The sequence below is a fragment of the Copadichromis virginalis genome, unplaced genomic scaffold (assembly GCF_057382275.1).
Source record: "Copadichromis virginalis isolate Kocher_CV1m ecotype Utaka unplaced genomic scaffold, C_Virginalis_male_GT1.1 unmapped_scaffold_1, whole genome shotgun sequence".
Lineage (NCBI taxonomy): Eukaryota > Metazoa > Chordata > Actinopteri > Cichliformes > Cichlidae > Copadichromis > Copadichromis virginalis.
In genome coordinates, this window is record NW_028188589.1 from 7,247,746 (window position 1) to 7,263,528 (window position 15,783).

A 15,783-nucleotide genomic window follows, 5' to 3' on the forward strand; every position below is an offset into this window, starting at 1 on the left:
AAGCTAAGCTAACGCTAAGCTAACACTAAGAGTTCTTACAGACACGAGTTAAAAAGCTGCTTTTAGTGTGTGATCAGAGTCCAGGACTGAGAGCAGCAGCAGAGCTGATGGATGATGAATTACTGGATGGAAGAAGCTTCTCATTAGCAGTGAATCAGTGTGTGTGCAGTTCTCTGCAAACTCAGCAGCAAGAATTAGTGTGAAGCTTTAACTCTGCTGATCCTCTTTGAATCCTGGATCAGCTGAAATGTTTAAAATGTTGTTCACACGTGTTGGACTGACTGAAGCTTCCAGTCACAGTGAATCAGTGTGTGTCAGTGAATGCATCGTGTGTGCTTCAGGCTCCATCTAGTGGACTGATAGCAGAGCAGCTGATGGCAGCTTCCTCTGCCTCATACTGCTGTCTGACTGCATCCAGCTGACACTGAGATGAAGCAGGAAAGAAGCAGCTGATATTTGGACAGCACACATGATGAAAGGAGGATTTCAGCTGATGTGCACATGAATGATTTGTTTCCTCTGCAGGTAGAAAGTGTGTGTGAGCTGATGTGAATTCTTTGGGTGAATTCTGAGCTTTTTGTGGATACGTGTCCATATTTGCATTAAAGACCTGAGAGCTGGAGGGTTAAACGGCAGTTCACCCCCTTTGTACTGGGGGCGCTGGAGCTCAAGAGGTAAAAGGAGACATTATGGCTCAATAAAAGCTCTGAGAACAAAACCTGAACTCAAACTGCTCAAACTCTAAATATTCTAAATAAGTAAATACATTGGACATGTGATGAGATTCATGTTCTCTCTCATGTTTTACAGTTGAAAGATGGAAAAATCTGTTGAGGAGCAGTTGCTGAACAGGCTGGAAGATTTGGGAGAAGAGGAGCTGAAACTTTTCCACTGGTACCTGGAAAAAGGACCCGGAGGTGATTTCACAACCATCAAAAAGAGCCGACTGGAGAACGCAAGGAAGGATGGACGTCATGGAACAGTGGATCTTATGGTGGAGACATACACTACTCGCCATGTAATGGAGGTGGCAGAGTTGATTTTAAAGAAGATGAATGAAGGTCAGTCAGAGAAAAAAGACATGACTCAGTGCAGTATCAGGACAACACTGTCACAGTTTATGGATGGAAAACTGAGGCTGTTTTAGTCTGAACTTTCAATTGTGTGTCTTTTCTCTTCTAAATTTGTTTGAGTACAAATATTATATTTAGACATCTTGATGCATGCTCAATCATGCAGGTAAGTAAATCTCCAAAAGTTGTTTTTGTTTTTTCATCTGAATGTAGCGTTTTCAGTGGGAGAAACGTTTCGTACATCTGTCACCATCTTACATGCTGTGATTGCAGCCATTCCCCAACTCTCTGTGAATGGGACTCATGGTTATTGATCAGTGGTTGTTGATCAGTGGTCATGAGATTTTGCTTAATTACGATGAAGAAACTGACCTCCCAGCCCATTGTTCCTTCAGTGGGCTGGTTTCAGTCAATATCCAAATGTACAGTTTATAAGATTGAAACCTGCAGTCAGCTGAGACTGAAGAAGTCACTTGGGTGAGTGACGACACGTTTCTCCCAGAAAACACTACGTCCAGATGAACAGAATCAACTTTTGGAGATTATATTTAGAGTATTTTGAAGCCATGCAGGTCTTCATTGTTAAACAAACAGTTCCTTATTCATGGTGCACTTTACTCCAACAGGGAAACCCTCAGCCCAGGCATCTTCATCCTGTTTATCACAAGGTAATAATTCCTTAGTTTGTCTCAGGAGCCATTGGTAAGGTAGAAACACATGAAGCCTGCACTGACCAATAGGAACTCAGGTTGTTTCCATGTGGTATCTCTGTATCCTCAGCTCTGCAGTGTAACTAAGCTCTGAGCCCCAGTTAATGAACAGTTGCCCATAAGTACAGTATAACAGCAGTTACCTACCTACTATCTTTATTTATAATACACTTCAAAACAGCCATAGGTGACACAAAGTGCTGTACATTGATACTAAATAATAACAATACATGTGATATAAAAAACAATAAAAAAGGTCAAATAACTAAAACAGACCGAGTCTCAGTGGGTCAGAAAGAATAAAATGGGTTTTAAGATGTGTTTTTGAAGTGGACAGTGAAGGGGGCTCTCTAACATGTAACGGCAAGTTAGTCCATAACTTATGAACAATGATAGAGAAGGCTATCTGAGTGAGCTGGTCAGCTGACTGATGAGGTGTGTAGGCATGAAGAAGGTAAGGCAGGGCAAGACTGTGAAAAATGTAAAACTAAACACAACAATTTAAAAATGAACTCTAAAATATACAGGCTGCCAGTGGAGCGAGGCTAAGACAGGGGTAACATGCTCTCTTTTATAGGTTCTTCATGCAGCAGTGTTTTGAACCAGCTGAGCATGCGAGAGTAATGACTGACTCCCACATAAAGTCAATCACAGTAGTCCAGATGGGATGAAATAAAAGTATGGATCACTGTTTCAAAGTGCTGCCTAGAAACCACATGTTGTATTGTGTGTGTGACAAATAAAATTGTTGAATTTGAAAGAAAACATTTCACTGCTGTCAGTTGCCTAAAATAAAAAACGCTATACTTTGAAAAACTAGACAACAATTATAATTTACTTTCCAGTTTAAAATCACTGTCCAAATTAAACCCAAGGTCGGTAATAATTAGGGGTGGGTTTTTATAATCGATTTATCGATTAAAATCGATTCTGGCTTGGATAACGTGAAATCGATTCATTAAAATCCTGAATCGATTTTTTAATATAAATTTATTTTGCCCGAAACGCCAGAATCTCAGGTTAAACCTCACAAAATTTCAACAACCACCAAACAGCTAAGACAGTAAATGAGAGCAGGAACACGGATTCTGCACAAAGACCTAAACACACAGCGCGGACCAGAATCAGTGAGATGTCGCCTTTCTCACCTGACGGCACGGACACGGTCGGGGCTGAAAGCCGACAGCTCGCTGATTCTGAGGTGTCGGCGGGTCCGCGCTTTGTGTTCACGCCCTTTTGGTGCTGATTCTAAAGCTGTTAGTTTGATCTCTCTCCAAACAATACTGACCGAACCAGCAGCAACATAAACATCATTATATCAGTAAGGAAGCTGACTACATATTAACTGATAATTTATGGCAAAGGGGTGGGATTAAATAAGTGTTTACTTCTTCCCACTCCCTTTCAACATATAAATTAATCAGAACGTTTTTTTGTATGTATTTTGTATAGTATTTTTTTCTCTCTTATTTTCATTTCTAAATGTACCTGTATATTGTTCACATGTTGCAATAAATTACCAACCAATCAACCAATCAATCAATCAATCAACCAATCAATCAATCAATCAACCAATCAATCAATCAATCAATCAATCAATCAATCAATCAACCAATCAATCATCATGAATTCCCTCTGACTTTTACTGTTTTGCTTCCACCACAATAAAATCACACTTCATGCACAGCTCTCTCTCTCTCTGTACTTCAAGAACAGTTTCCCATCTAAAAATCTGTTTTCTGCATTATTCGCTTGCTTGTTACGCACAAGTCTACCGTTGTTTACATGCTGTCTGCTGCTGTTTTTTTTTCCTTCTACATTCTTCCGAAAAGAAAACCTAATTTCTGCCGTTCAATACTGAACAAATTTAAACTTTTTAAAATTATGCAAAACGCTCAGCCGTGTCTCTAATAAAGCCGCTGTAACATCAGAGGTAACGTTCATATGTTGATTAATGGTTTTCTTTTGTTTTTGATGTACTGCAGAATATCTTTATAAAATCCCAGGCCTGGAAAATCACCTTCATGTTTTTCTGTGTTTTATCTTCAGCTACTTTGACACAAAGGCATCTGTTGTGATGCTCACACCTTTGATAAAGTCTTGCGTGTGTCAGCTTCCTTTTTATAGATACAAAAATATGTAAATGTACTGATTTCTGACTGTCAAAATTTCCCAGATTCAATTCGAATCGAATTGAAGTGAATCGAATTAAATCGAGTCGTGGATCGAATCGATTCGGGACCTTGTGAATCGGTATCTTCCCAAAGCAACAAAAAAGGACTCATATGGGCCACTAGGCCCAAACATTATCACCTCTGTTTTGTTGCTGTGAGTGTTCTGGGAGAGTAGAAAAGCAGTATATATCAATCAGTCCATTTAAAATGTAAAGAAAGGGGGGGGGGGAAATAGCGATGGTCCTAAAATTAACCCCCTGGTAGGCCACATGTCCAACAAGCAGCAGAAAAATCAGAACTAAGAAGGTTCAAAGAGAAAGCTCTCTCTGCCAGATAATACCTAAAGCATTTAAGTTCAGTGCCACTAATGCCCACTAGGACATTTAATCAAGATATTAGAATATTGTGGGCTACTGTTTCAAAGGCAGCGGCCAATTCAATCAAAACCAAAACAATGTGGTTCTGGTTTTGCACTTCTAGGTACTTGTTTTGATGGTTTATTGTTTTAGTTTCAGTTTTGAGTTTTAAATTAAATGTAATCTTCATTAAGCTTTAGGCGGTCCCCCTGTCTCATACTTCCTATATTAATTAATTTATTTTAACTTCTGTCTACCTGCTACCGACTTTTTGTCTAGTTTGGTTTTTATTTTTGACTGTTGATGATTACATTTACCTATTTATCATCCACTTTATCATTCCCGGTCAACCCTTAGTGCATAAGTACTCCTGACTTGTATATACTGGTATAATTATAAATCTTAATTCTTCTTGTTGTTTTTAGAGGTTTTTATCTAACAATATAAAGTTCCTTCAAGTGGCAGTTGTTGTAATTTGGGGATATAATTTGTAATTATAATAAATGTAATTTATGTCAAACATGTTTTCTTTCTTTCTTTTGTTTTTGCTAATTAGTTGATTTATTCTTGCCTCAGACGATGTTTTGCTAAAATAAAAAATAAACAGGGCTTTGATGTCTACAAACTGGTTAAATATACAGAAAAACATTACTTTAACACCCATGTACTTAGTTAAAATTTCTCATGAAGTAACTTAAACATCTGACATGATGTGATGGTGAATTATTAATAAATACAAAAAAGGCTTCAGTTACACATGATGCTGAAAAAAAAGACACACACAAAAAACAAACCATGCAACAGCTTAATAATGCTGTGATGGATCTGTTATTATGTTTTTGTTTGTTTTTCTAGAGTCATATCAAAAGTGTGAGCCTAAACTCGATTCAAAACAAATGAAAAAGTTCAACTATAATAATTCAAGCAAGGAGTCATTTGTGAAGATCACAGCAAACATCCTGAAGAGAATGAAGCTGAATAAGCAGGCTGATCATCTACTGAGCAGTAAGAAGATATCTATAAATAATATCAGCTAATGGAAAAACTAAAATTTCATAATGTTGCAAGAACTTGACCTGATTCTTCACAAGCACTTAATTTGGGCAGGAAAGAAATGGTCATGTACCCTTGATAAGTACTTAAATTCAATATATATTTTTTTCTTTATTTCTAAAGGAACTCCCAGTGGACGTTGTCAGCGTAACCTTAAATCCACCCTGAAGAAGAAGTTCCAGTGTGTGTTTGAGGGCATCGCTAAAGCAGGAAACCCAACCCTCCTGAATCAGATCTACACAGAGCTCTACATCACAGAGGGAGGGACTGCAGAGGTCAATGATGAACATGAGGTCAGACAGATTGAAAAAGCATCCAGGAAACCACACAGACCAGAAACAACAATCAGACAAGAAGACATCTTTAAAGCCTCACCTGGAAGAGACGAACCAATCAGAACAGTGCTGACAAAGGGAGTGGCTGGCATTGGGAAAACAGTCTTAACACAGAAATACAGCCTGGACTGGGCTGAAGACAAAGCCAACCAGGACATCCAGTTCATATTTCCATTCACTTTCAGAGAGCTGAATGTGCTGAAAGAGGAAAAGTTCAGCTTGGTGGGACTTGTTCATCACTTCTTTACTGAAACCAAAGAAGCAGGAATCTGCAGCTTTGAAGACTTCCAGGTTGTGTTCATCTTTGATGGTCTGGATGAGTGTCGACTTCCTCTGGACTTCCACAAAACTACAATCCTAACTGACCCTAGAAAGTCCACCTCAGTGGATGTGCTGCTGATAAACCTCATCAGGGGGAAACTGCTTCCCTCTGCTCGCCTCTGGATAACCACACGACCTGCAGCAGCCAATCAGATCCCTCCTGACTGTGTTGGCATGGTGACAGAGGTCAGAGGGTTCACTGACCCACAGAAGGAGGAGTACTTCAGGAAGAGATTCAGAGATGAGGAGCAGGCCAGCAGGATCATCTCCCACATCAAGAAAGCTCGAAGCCTCCACATCATGTGTCACATCCCAGTCTTCTGCTGGATCACTGCTACAGTTCTGGAGGATGTGCTGGAAACCAGAGAGGGAGGACAGCTGCCCAAGACCCTGACTGAGATGTACATCCACTTCCTGGTGGTTCAGGCCAAAGTGAAGAAGGTCAAGTATGATGGAGGAGCTGAGACAGATCCACACTGGAGTCCTGAGAGCAGGAAGATGATGGAGTCTCTGGGAAAACTGGCTTTTGATCAGCTGCAGAAAGGAAAGCTGATCTTCTATGAATCAGACCTGACAGAGTGTGGCATCGATATCAGAGCAGCCTCAGTGTACTCAGGAGTGTTCACACAGATCTTTAAAGAGGAGAGAGGACTGTACCAGGACAAGGTGTTCTGCTTCATCCATCTGAGTGTTCAGGAGTTTCTGGCTGCTCTTCATGTCCATCTGACCTTCATCAACTCTGGACTCAATCTGCTGGAACAACAACAAACAACCTCCCAGAAGTCTGAAACAGGAGAATCTGCAGAGAAACACTTCTACCAGAGTGCTGTGAACAAGGCCTTACAGAGTCCAAATGGACACCTGGACTTGTTCCTCCGCTTCCTCCTGGGTCTTTCACTGCAGACCAATCAGACTCTCTTACGAGCCCTGATGACACAGACAGGAAGTAGCTCACTGACCAATCAGGAAACAGTCCAGTACATCAAGAAGAAGCTCAGTGAGAATCTGTCTGCAGAGAAAAGCATCAATCTGATCCACTGTCTGAATGAACTGAATGATCGTTCTCTAGTGGAGGAGATCCAACAATACAGGACTTCAGGAAGTCTCTCCACAGGTAAACTGTCTCCTGCTCAGTGCTCAGCTCTGACCTTCATCTTACTGTCATCAGAAGAAGATCTGGATGAGTTTGACTTCAAGAAATACTCTGCTTCAGAGGAGGCTCTTCTGAGAATGCTGCCAGTGGTCAAAGCCTCCAACAAAGCTCTGTGAGTAAACATGTTGTCATCGCTTCATTGTTAAAATCATGGGAAATAAATCAGAAATGCTGAGTTCAAAGAGCACTGTAACATTTTTTTAAAATAGTAAATTAAATGATCATCAGTCACTCAGTAAATATATGGTAGTTTTAATGTTTCACTCCAGCATTTCTAAAACACACTTTGTTCTGTAACTCTTATCAAAGGACAATCCAGACCCAGCCTATAAGAACATGAGCTCTGATGCTTCAGCCCCTCTGACAGGTTTATTATCCTCAGCTTGTTCATTTGTCTCCAACTCCAGGAGTTTGGTTGTTTTATTCTAAAGCACAAACTTCACCTGCCAGACTTCACCTACATCTTTTTCTGATGTTCATAATTTAAGTTCAAGTTTGTATCTCACTTTCAGTGCACACCCTCCCTTTTTAAATATAAATCTCTGCTGTGCTGTCATGTTTTCATCCTGTATGGAGGGAGAACTTCGGTCTTCATTACTGAAATTGCCTCTAAGGTCGTGTTTCTTGTCAGTAACCATATGTAACTGTAAGGCTTCCATAACCAGTGTTATCACAGAATTACAGTGGGTTCACTCTGGGTCCTCTACAGTTTCTTCCCACTGTCCACAGACATGCAGTTAGGTTACCTGGTGATCTAAACTTCATGCAGGTGTGAGTGAGAGTGGTTGTCTGTCCCTCTGTGGGCTTAGTGGAAGAGACTGGATGGATCTCTGCTTTGTCTTTGATATATGCTGACAGCAAACATTCTCCATGAAGTCTGCATTTCAGCTCATCTCCTTTATACACACCTTTAACAGGAAGAGTTTTATACAGCTAGTGTTTAAAATCCAGTGTTCTTCACAATACACAGGTAATGAGCATGATTATTGAATTACTAAAATTTTCTAAAATAATTGTTTTAGTTAATATTGTATGACAGTGTACACAGAATTATTAGCTCAGTAGGCAGAGTGGTCGCCCCATGATCATAAGGTCAGGGGTCGAATCCACCGAATAGTTACCTTGTGGTACCCCTGAGCAAGGTACCATCAAGGTACCAATCATGTGCACTGGACTGGTAGCACTCATAGTCTCAAAGGTTTAAAATTAAAAAAAGGTTCAACATATAAACAAATTTAATTTGATCACATATATTGTTTGTTTTTTTTTTGTTTTTGTTTTTTTCCTTTCTCTCACAGACTGAGCAGCTGTAACGTCTCAGAGGAAGGCTGTGAAAATTTGTTGTCAGTGGTCAGCTCCCAGTCCTGTAGTCTGAGAGAGCTGGACCTGAGTACCAACAGCCTGAAGGCTTCAGCAGTAAAGCTTCTGTCTGCTGCAGTGGAGAGTCCACATGCCAAACTGAATGTTCTGAGGTCAGATCAATTTGTATTCTGTTTAGTTCTGTTTGTTTATGTGTTTGATGTTTGTTTTTGTTTATGTCTTTATCCAGTTATCCTTGTTTCATAGCATTTTTATTCATTTCCAAGTTAAAGTGAAGTTTTACTAACCTGCTCAGCACAAGACAATAAGCTATTGCACCTTGATTACACTTTAACAACAATCTTTATTCATGTTTTTATCTTCAGACTTAACATCTGTGAACTCTCAGAGGAAAACTGTGAAGCTCTGTCCTCAGTTCTCAGCTCGCAGTCCTCTAGTCTGACAGAGCTGGACCTGAGTATCAGAATGCTACAGGATTCAGGAGTGAAGCTTCTGTCTGCTGGACTACAACGTTTAAACTGTAAACTGAATACTCTGAGGTCAGATCAGAAAACATTTAGTTTTTAGAATTATTAATTAAAGTTCATACATATGATGTTGTATCTTAGTATGTTTATGTTTCCTTTAAAAATAGAAAGTCAACATTTAATGTTGTGAAATGTATTAACAAACTCTACATGAGTACTTGTTTTATAGATTGTCTTTTATTTTTCAGACTGAGTGGCTGTAACCTGTCAGAGAGAAGCTGTGAAGCTCTGTCCTCAGTCCTCAGCTCCCAGTCCTCCAGTCTGAGAGAGCTGGACCTGAGTAACTCTGACCTGCAGGATTCAGGAGTGAAGCTTCTGTCCGCTGGACTAAAGAGTTCACAGTGTGCAGTGGAAACTCTCAGGTCAGGATTCAAACTTTTCCACAGATGATCATTTGAAATGTGATTTATATTATTGTATAAACAGGTAACTTTTACAGCTGTCAAGTGAACTTTTATTTACATTTGAGTGGATAATTGGACTCTGAATTACTAAAAGTTGTTATAGTCATGTCTCTGTTTATTTAAAAAAATACTTCACGTACTGCCTAATTTAAAGATTTAGGCTCCTTTGGGCCCATAATATATATATTTGATTCCTTTGTGAATGAAATTAGGAGGATATTGGCGACTGCTGATTGGCTCGCTGTTTGTTTTTTATTCACAGTACTTAATTTTAAAGGCTGATTTCTCAAAATGAGATGTTTATCTTTTCTTCTACAACACGTGGAGCCACCAAATCTTCTTGCTTGATTTATTCATTACAGTTTGATTTAAAGAATATTAGACTCGTAACATAATAAATATATTTATTTCACTTCTTCTTGAGAGAAAGAAAGGGATGACTGGGTGAGCTCCAGTGGTTCATCCCAGCAGAGAGAGCGGCACACTGGGCTGAAAATGATCACAGTAGTAATGGCCATAGTTTGATAAAACAGGCAGTCTTACCCTGTAGATAATACAGGGTTCTGGTGCCGATGTGGGGGAGGGGAGTCGCCCGGTACTAACTACATACTACTAACTACCTCATCCAGATGTCTTCCCTACTAAACCTGATAAGAAGTAACTGCAGTAGCCTTATAGGTCAAATCAGTTTCACCTGTTAAAGTTAGCTCCACTATTAATTAGGGGTGGGGGAAAAAATTGATACTGTGTAGTATCGTGATATTTTGTTTGCTAATAATGTATCGATACAGGGACAGCAGAAATCGATATTTTGTTACAAACAATTTTTTCTCTGAAGTCAACATGCTCTGGAGTCAGAGCATGTTGACTTCAGAGCATGTTGATCCTTTTTCTGAGCAACAATCCTGACATTCCTTCACTGTCCAAATGTGTTTAACTTTTTTTTTGGCAGCAATAAACATGACAGTTTACTTATTTTAATTTAAGACATGTTTAATTTTAATTAAGTTTGAAACTTTTTTATTTAATGTAAAATTATATTTTTTTTAAAATTTACTTTCAAATTCTTCAGTTGCTGAAGGGGCTGCATAGTTTTCATAAATTGCATAGTTCAGAATAGCTATAATTGTACCAGATGGTTGCATTCAGTTAAGTTGGACTAGACTGTAATACAAACCGTTCAGTTTGTCAACAATAAAACTGACTGAAATGAGAGAAAGACTGAGTGTGAGACTTTGATATTAGATAAAATGAATATTGATAAAGTTTACCTTTATGTGCAGAATTTAAATATCGCAAAATATTTTAAAAAATCGCAATAATATCGTATCGTGCGTTAAGTATTGTGATAATATCGTATCGCGAGTTGTATGGTGATTCCCACCTCTACTATTAATGGTGTCACTTGTTATTTCTGGGATGAGTTTAGTAGCCTGAACAGCTGCTTAAAGGAAAGTAATTAAATAATAAAAATAACCTAAGTCCGGGGGAACCTGCAAGAGCTGTTTGCACAAAGAATAATGCTCAGACTTTGAGGTTTTATCGTTTTACACAAGGTTTAAAAATGAATGTCCACAATTGAATTGCAGAAATTGTTATTGAGCTAATACTGATGTAGTTGTTATCTTTGGTAAGGAGAGGTTGGAGGAAGGATGAGCACAGTCAGGCCTAAAGATGCTCTTAATAATAATAATGGATTGCATTTATATAGCGCTTTTCGAGACCCTCAAAGACCCTTTACAATCCCACTACAGGGAGTGCAGAATTATTAGGCAAGTTGTATTTTTGAGGAATAATTTTATTATTGAACAACAACCATGTTCTCAATGAACCCAAAAAACTCATTAATATCAAAGCTGAATGTTTTTGGAAGTAGTTTTTAGTTTGTTTTTAGTTTTAGCTATTTTAGGGGGATATCTGTGTGTGCAGGTGACTATTACTGTGCAGAATTATTAGGCAACTTAACAAAAAACAAATATATACCCATTTCATTTATTTATTTTTACCAGTGACACCAATATAACATCTCCACATTCACAAATATACATTTCTGACATTCAAAAACAAAACAAAAACAAATCAGCGACCAATATAGCCACCTTTCTTTGCAAGGACACTCAAAAGCCTGCCATCCATGGATTCTGTCAGTGTTTTGATCTGTTCACCATCAACATTGCGTGCAGCAGCAACCACAGCCTCCCAGACACTGTTCAGAGAGGTGTACTGTTTTCCCTCCTTGTAAATCTCACATTTGATGATGGACCACAGGTTCTCAATGGGGTTCAGATCAGGTGAACAAGGAGGCCATGTCATTAGTTTTTCTTCTTTTATACCCTTTCTTGCCAGCCACGCTGTGGAGTACTTGGACGCGTGTGATGGAGCATTGTCCTGCATGAAAATCATGTTTTTCTTGAAGGATGCAGACTTCTTCCTGTACCACTGCTTGAAGAAGGTGTCTTCCAGAAACTGGCAGTAGGACTGGGAGTTGAGCTTGACTCCATCCTCAACCCGAAAAGGCCCCACAAGCTCATCTTTGATGATACCAGCCCAAACCAGTACTCCACCTCCACCTTGCTGGCGTCTGAGTGGGACTGGAGCTCTCTGCCCTTTACCAATCCAGCCACGGGCCCATCCATCTGGCTCATCAAGACTCACTCTCATTTCATCAGTCCATAAAACCTTAGAAAAACCAGTCTTGAGATATTTCTTGGCCCAGTCTTGACGTTTCAGCTTGTGCGTCTTGTTCAGTGGTGGTCGTCTTTCAGCCTTTCTTACCTTGGCCATGTCTCTGAGTATTGCACACCTTGTGCTTTTGGGCACTCCAGTGATGTTGCAGCTCCAAAATATGGCCAAACTGGTGGCAAGTGGCATCTTGGCAGCTGCACGCTTGACTTTTCTCAGTTCATGGGCAGTTATTTTGCGCCTTGGTTTTTCCACACGCTTCTTGCGACCCTGTTGACTATTTTGAATGAAACGCTTGATTGTTCGATGATCACGCTTCAGAAGCTTTGCAATTTTGAGACTGCTGCATCCCTCTGCAAGATATCTCACTATTTTTGACTTTTCTGAGCCTGTCAAGTCCTTCTTTTGACCCATTTTGCCAAAGGAAAGGAAGTTGCCTAATAATTATGCACACCTGATATAGGGTGTTGATGTCATTAGACCACACCCCTTCTCATTACAGAGATGCACATCACCTAATATGCTTAATTGGTAGTAGGCTTTCGAGCCTATACAGCTTGGAGTAAGACAACATGCATGAAGAGGATGATGTGGACAAAATACTCATTTGCCTAATAATTCTGCACTCCCTGTATTCATTCACTCTCACATTCACACACTGGTGGAGGTAAGCTACAGTTGTAGTGGTAGGTTAGGTTTTGCCCAAGGACAAAATGACCAAGACAGAGAGAGCTGGCTCATCAGACAGACAAGCTCATCTTGTAACCTACTGGTTCGCTGGTCAGCACACCAGCTGACTAGCGAACCGGCTAACTAGCACACTGGCTAACTAGCACACCAGCTAACTAGCACACCGGCTAAATAGCAAATCAGCTAACTAGCAGACCAGCTAACGGCAGCCACAAGCTGAAGGACGATTAAATGTAGTGGAGATATCAGAGATGACACTGGTGTGTCCGATTCACTCTTTAGCACTCTGGTCACTCCGGTGTGTCAGCCAGAACACCACTGAAGGCCAAATGATCCCAGCATGTGGAATAAAGAGCTTAAGGTTTGGTTTGAGACACTTTATTCTTTCACTGATTGATTCTTGCGGCTGTGATCATGTGTGTGGTTTCTTACAAAAAGGAAGTACACAATACAAATACATGACAAATAAGATGAATAGATAAGATACATATCCAGTTATATGCATACGTCGGTATAGCTAACATAACCATTGATAAGGTCAAAGATCACAGCACTATAATGCAGTAATGTTAAACAGAAAGGTGTATATCTACATAAATCTGTCCTATCAGTGATCAGGGTACTGTAGTATACTTCCACTACATAAACTATAGAAACTAAACGACATTAGTGTGACTTTAAGTTACCATCAGTACAGACGAACTGATGGTAGTTGTACAAAATAAAGGCATTGCAATTATTGTGAAGGGCTTCCGGTTAAACTAAGATCAGCTGATTACCTCATAACAAATTGTTTGCTATAGAACGCAGCTCCCACTCTTCATTAATATCATGTACTGTAACTCCCAAGTAACCATGGTTACCCAGCCACGCCCAGTAGTCTCCAGAGAGACCAACAGCTGGTGCACGTTGTAACGCCGTGGCTTTCATAGTCTCTCCTTTTTCTACAGCTCATGTGTTCTTCTTGTGATGGTGCGTCTTGAGGGAGGCTCATACATGCCGTCATTTGTTGATCCTAAGAACGTTCCTCAGACCGACTTCTTCAACAACACTAATCGGCCTGCAGTTTGTAGCTACTCACTTCACTGTGGCGTTTGTTAGCTTGTCTTTCTTTGGTTTTATCCTGACTCCTCCCACAAGCTGATCCTACGTAGTCTGCCCAAGCCTCCCACCTCTGTTTGTTTGGGTGGTTTGTTTGCTGCCATCAACAGCGTGTAATGCATTTAAGTGATACTTCAGACATGAAGTACTGCGACAATAAAAAACTCAACTTTGCTTAAAAATAACTTTAGTTGTATCAACACTGCCCTCTGGAATAATTAGACTTTGGTGACAAACTGATGTGATCTCCATGTTTCCTTTGTTGGACTGTGGGCGAGTGTCAGAACTGAATGTACTGAGTAACATGTGGAGTTTAAATATGTGTCAGTTCCAGTTTTAGAGCTCTAAAGTGCAGCTATCATGTTAGGAATATGTTAGGAATAGACAGGAACACTGAGCACACTGAGGTCAAATCTTTATTTATCCAGTTCATCTGTAGGCTGAGCTCAGTCCATCCATTTAGTGAAATGATGTTTAAAGGTCTCCTTGTTCTGTGAGCGTGCACAGATCCTGAAGCAGAAAGCCTGGGTTAACAGAGAAATGATCATCACTGTGATGATGCTCACCATCTCTGACTGGGATTTGAGGTTTTGTCAAAGCAGCAAAGAAAGCCTGGCTATGTTGGACTGGGTGTGGAAGCAGCTCCCAGTTTGAGTTCAGGAGACAGACACCCTCTCTACTTTGAAGATCAGCTTCAAACTTTCCTTTTTGATAAAGCTTCGAGCTGGATCAGGTGACCCTGAACCATCCCTTAGTTATGCTGCTATAGAGATGGATAACAGATGGATTGTTGTTTTGTGTGTCTGCAGTCTGTCAGGCTGTCTGATCACAGAGGTAGGCTGTACTTCTCTGGCCTCAGCTCTGACCTCCAACCCCTCCCATCTGAGAGAGCTGGACCTGAGCTACAATCATCCAGGTCCCTCAGGAATGAAGCTTCTGTCGGCTGGACTGAAGGATCCAGGCTGGAGACTGGACACTCTCAGGTATGGAGAGAATGTCTGATATAGGAGGAAGAGCTGGAATCATTTCCTGTGTCTTTCACTCACTTCCTGTTTGTTTCCTGCAGATGAGACATGAACAATCACACATGCAGGAATATTTTCAGGGACAGACACACTAGTCTAGCTGGATAGTACATGGATATTTATGTAGGGGGTCTTCAAGGAGTCTGTTTGCAGGAACATTAATGATAACTGATAAGTCATGTTGAGAGTTTCATTAAAAGTAGACTTACAGTTAGGTAATATTTGGACAGAGACAACATTTTGTAACTTTAGATACAAGTATCAGCCATGTGTGTGTTTCCCATGCTGTATGTCCACAGTCACAGTGACAGTCAGTGACACTGACAGAAGGATGAAACAAGGCTGTGAATCATTTCAGTCTGTGTGTGTGACAAAGAGGCAGACAGGAGCAGCTAACATTTGGAAATGGAAGCTTACTGGAAACACTACATTCACGGCTGAATTCACAATAGATTTGTTCTCAAGTGCACATTTAGCAGCTAATGCTAATACTGTTTTCCCTTTGCTTTCTACAGCAGCTATTGCTAAGTAGGCCACTTTGCTCCGCTAAGGATTTGTGTGACCATGATGGAGACTCTGATAAGCTAATGCTGCTAAGCTAATGCTGTTTATGGGCCCTGTTAGAATCAATATTTCATTCTCATTCTGTTGTTTGAGAACAATATTAACGTTTCACATCATTATAACACAAGAGAAAAGGGTATTGGCATTAGCTACTAGTGCTTATTCACCTCAAATTACCTTTAGCTGCTAATGGCAGCCTACTTAGCATTAACTCCTCACTAATATAATGCTAATTTACATCAAATTAGCATTAACTGCTCATATTGTTATAAGGAAAGAGAAAACGGTATTAGCA

General features: G+C 40.0%; 2 protein-coding genes across 4 annotated transcripts in view; both read left to right on the forward strand.

The window, feature by feature from the left end:
- The window catches only part of LOC146679701 (protein NLRC3-like), a 44,051-nt gene that overhangs the window by 19,821 nt on the left and 8,447 nt on the right, over positions 1 to 15,783 (forward strand). Inside the window, exons 2-7 of the mRNA XM_085450168.1 lie at positions 811 to 1,061; positions 5,490 to 7,287; positions 8,474 to 8,647; positions 8,861 to 9,034; positions 9,211 to 9,384; positions 14,709 to 14,882. Of these exons, the coding sequence (XP_085306294.1) occupies positions 818 to 1,061; positions 5,490 to 7,287; positions 8,474 to 8,647; positions 8,861 to 9,034; positions 9,211 to 9,384; positions 14,709 to 14,882 (2,738 nt within the window). The 5' untranslated portion in view covers positions 811 to 817. The remainder of the gene's footprint in view (positions 1 to 810; positions 1,062 to 5,489; positions 7,288 to 8,473; positions 8,648 to 8,860; positions 9,035 to 9,210; positions 9,385 to 14,708; positions 14,883 to 15,783) is intronic.
- LOC146679702 (protein NLRC3-like) overlaps positions 1 to 15,783 on the forward strand; it is a 230,715-nt gene that overhangs the window by 17,867 nt on the left and 197,065 nt on the right. The window lies entirely within an intron of this gene.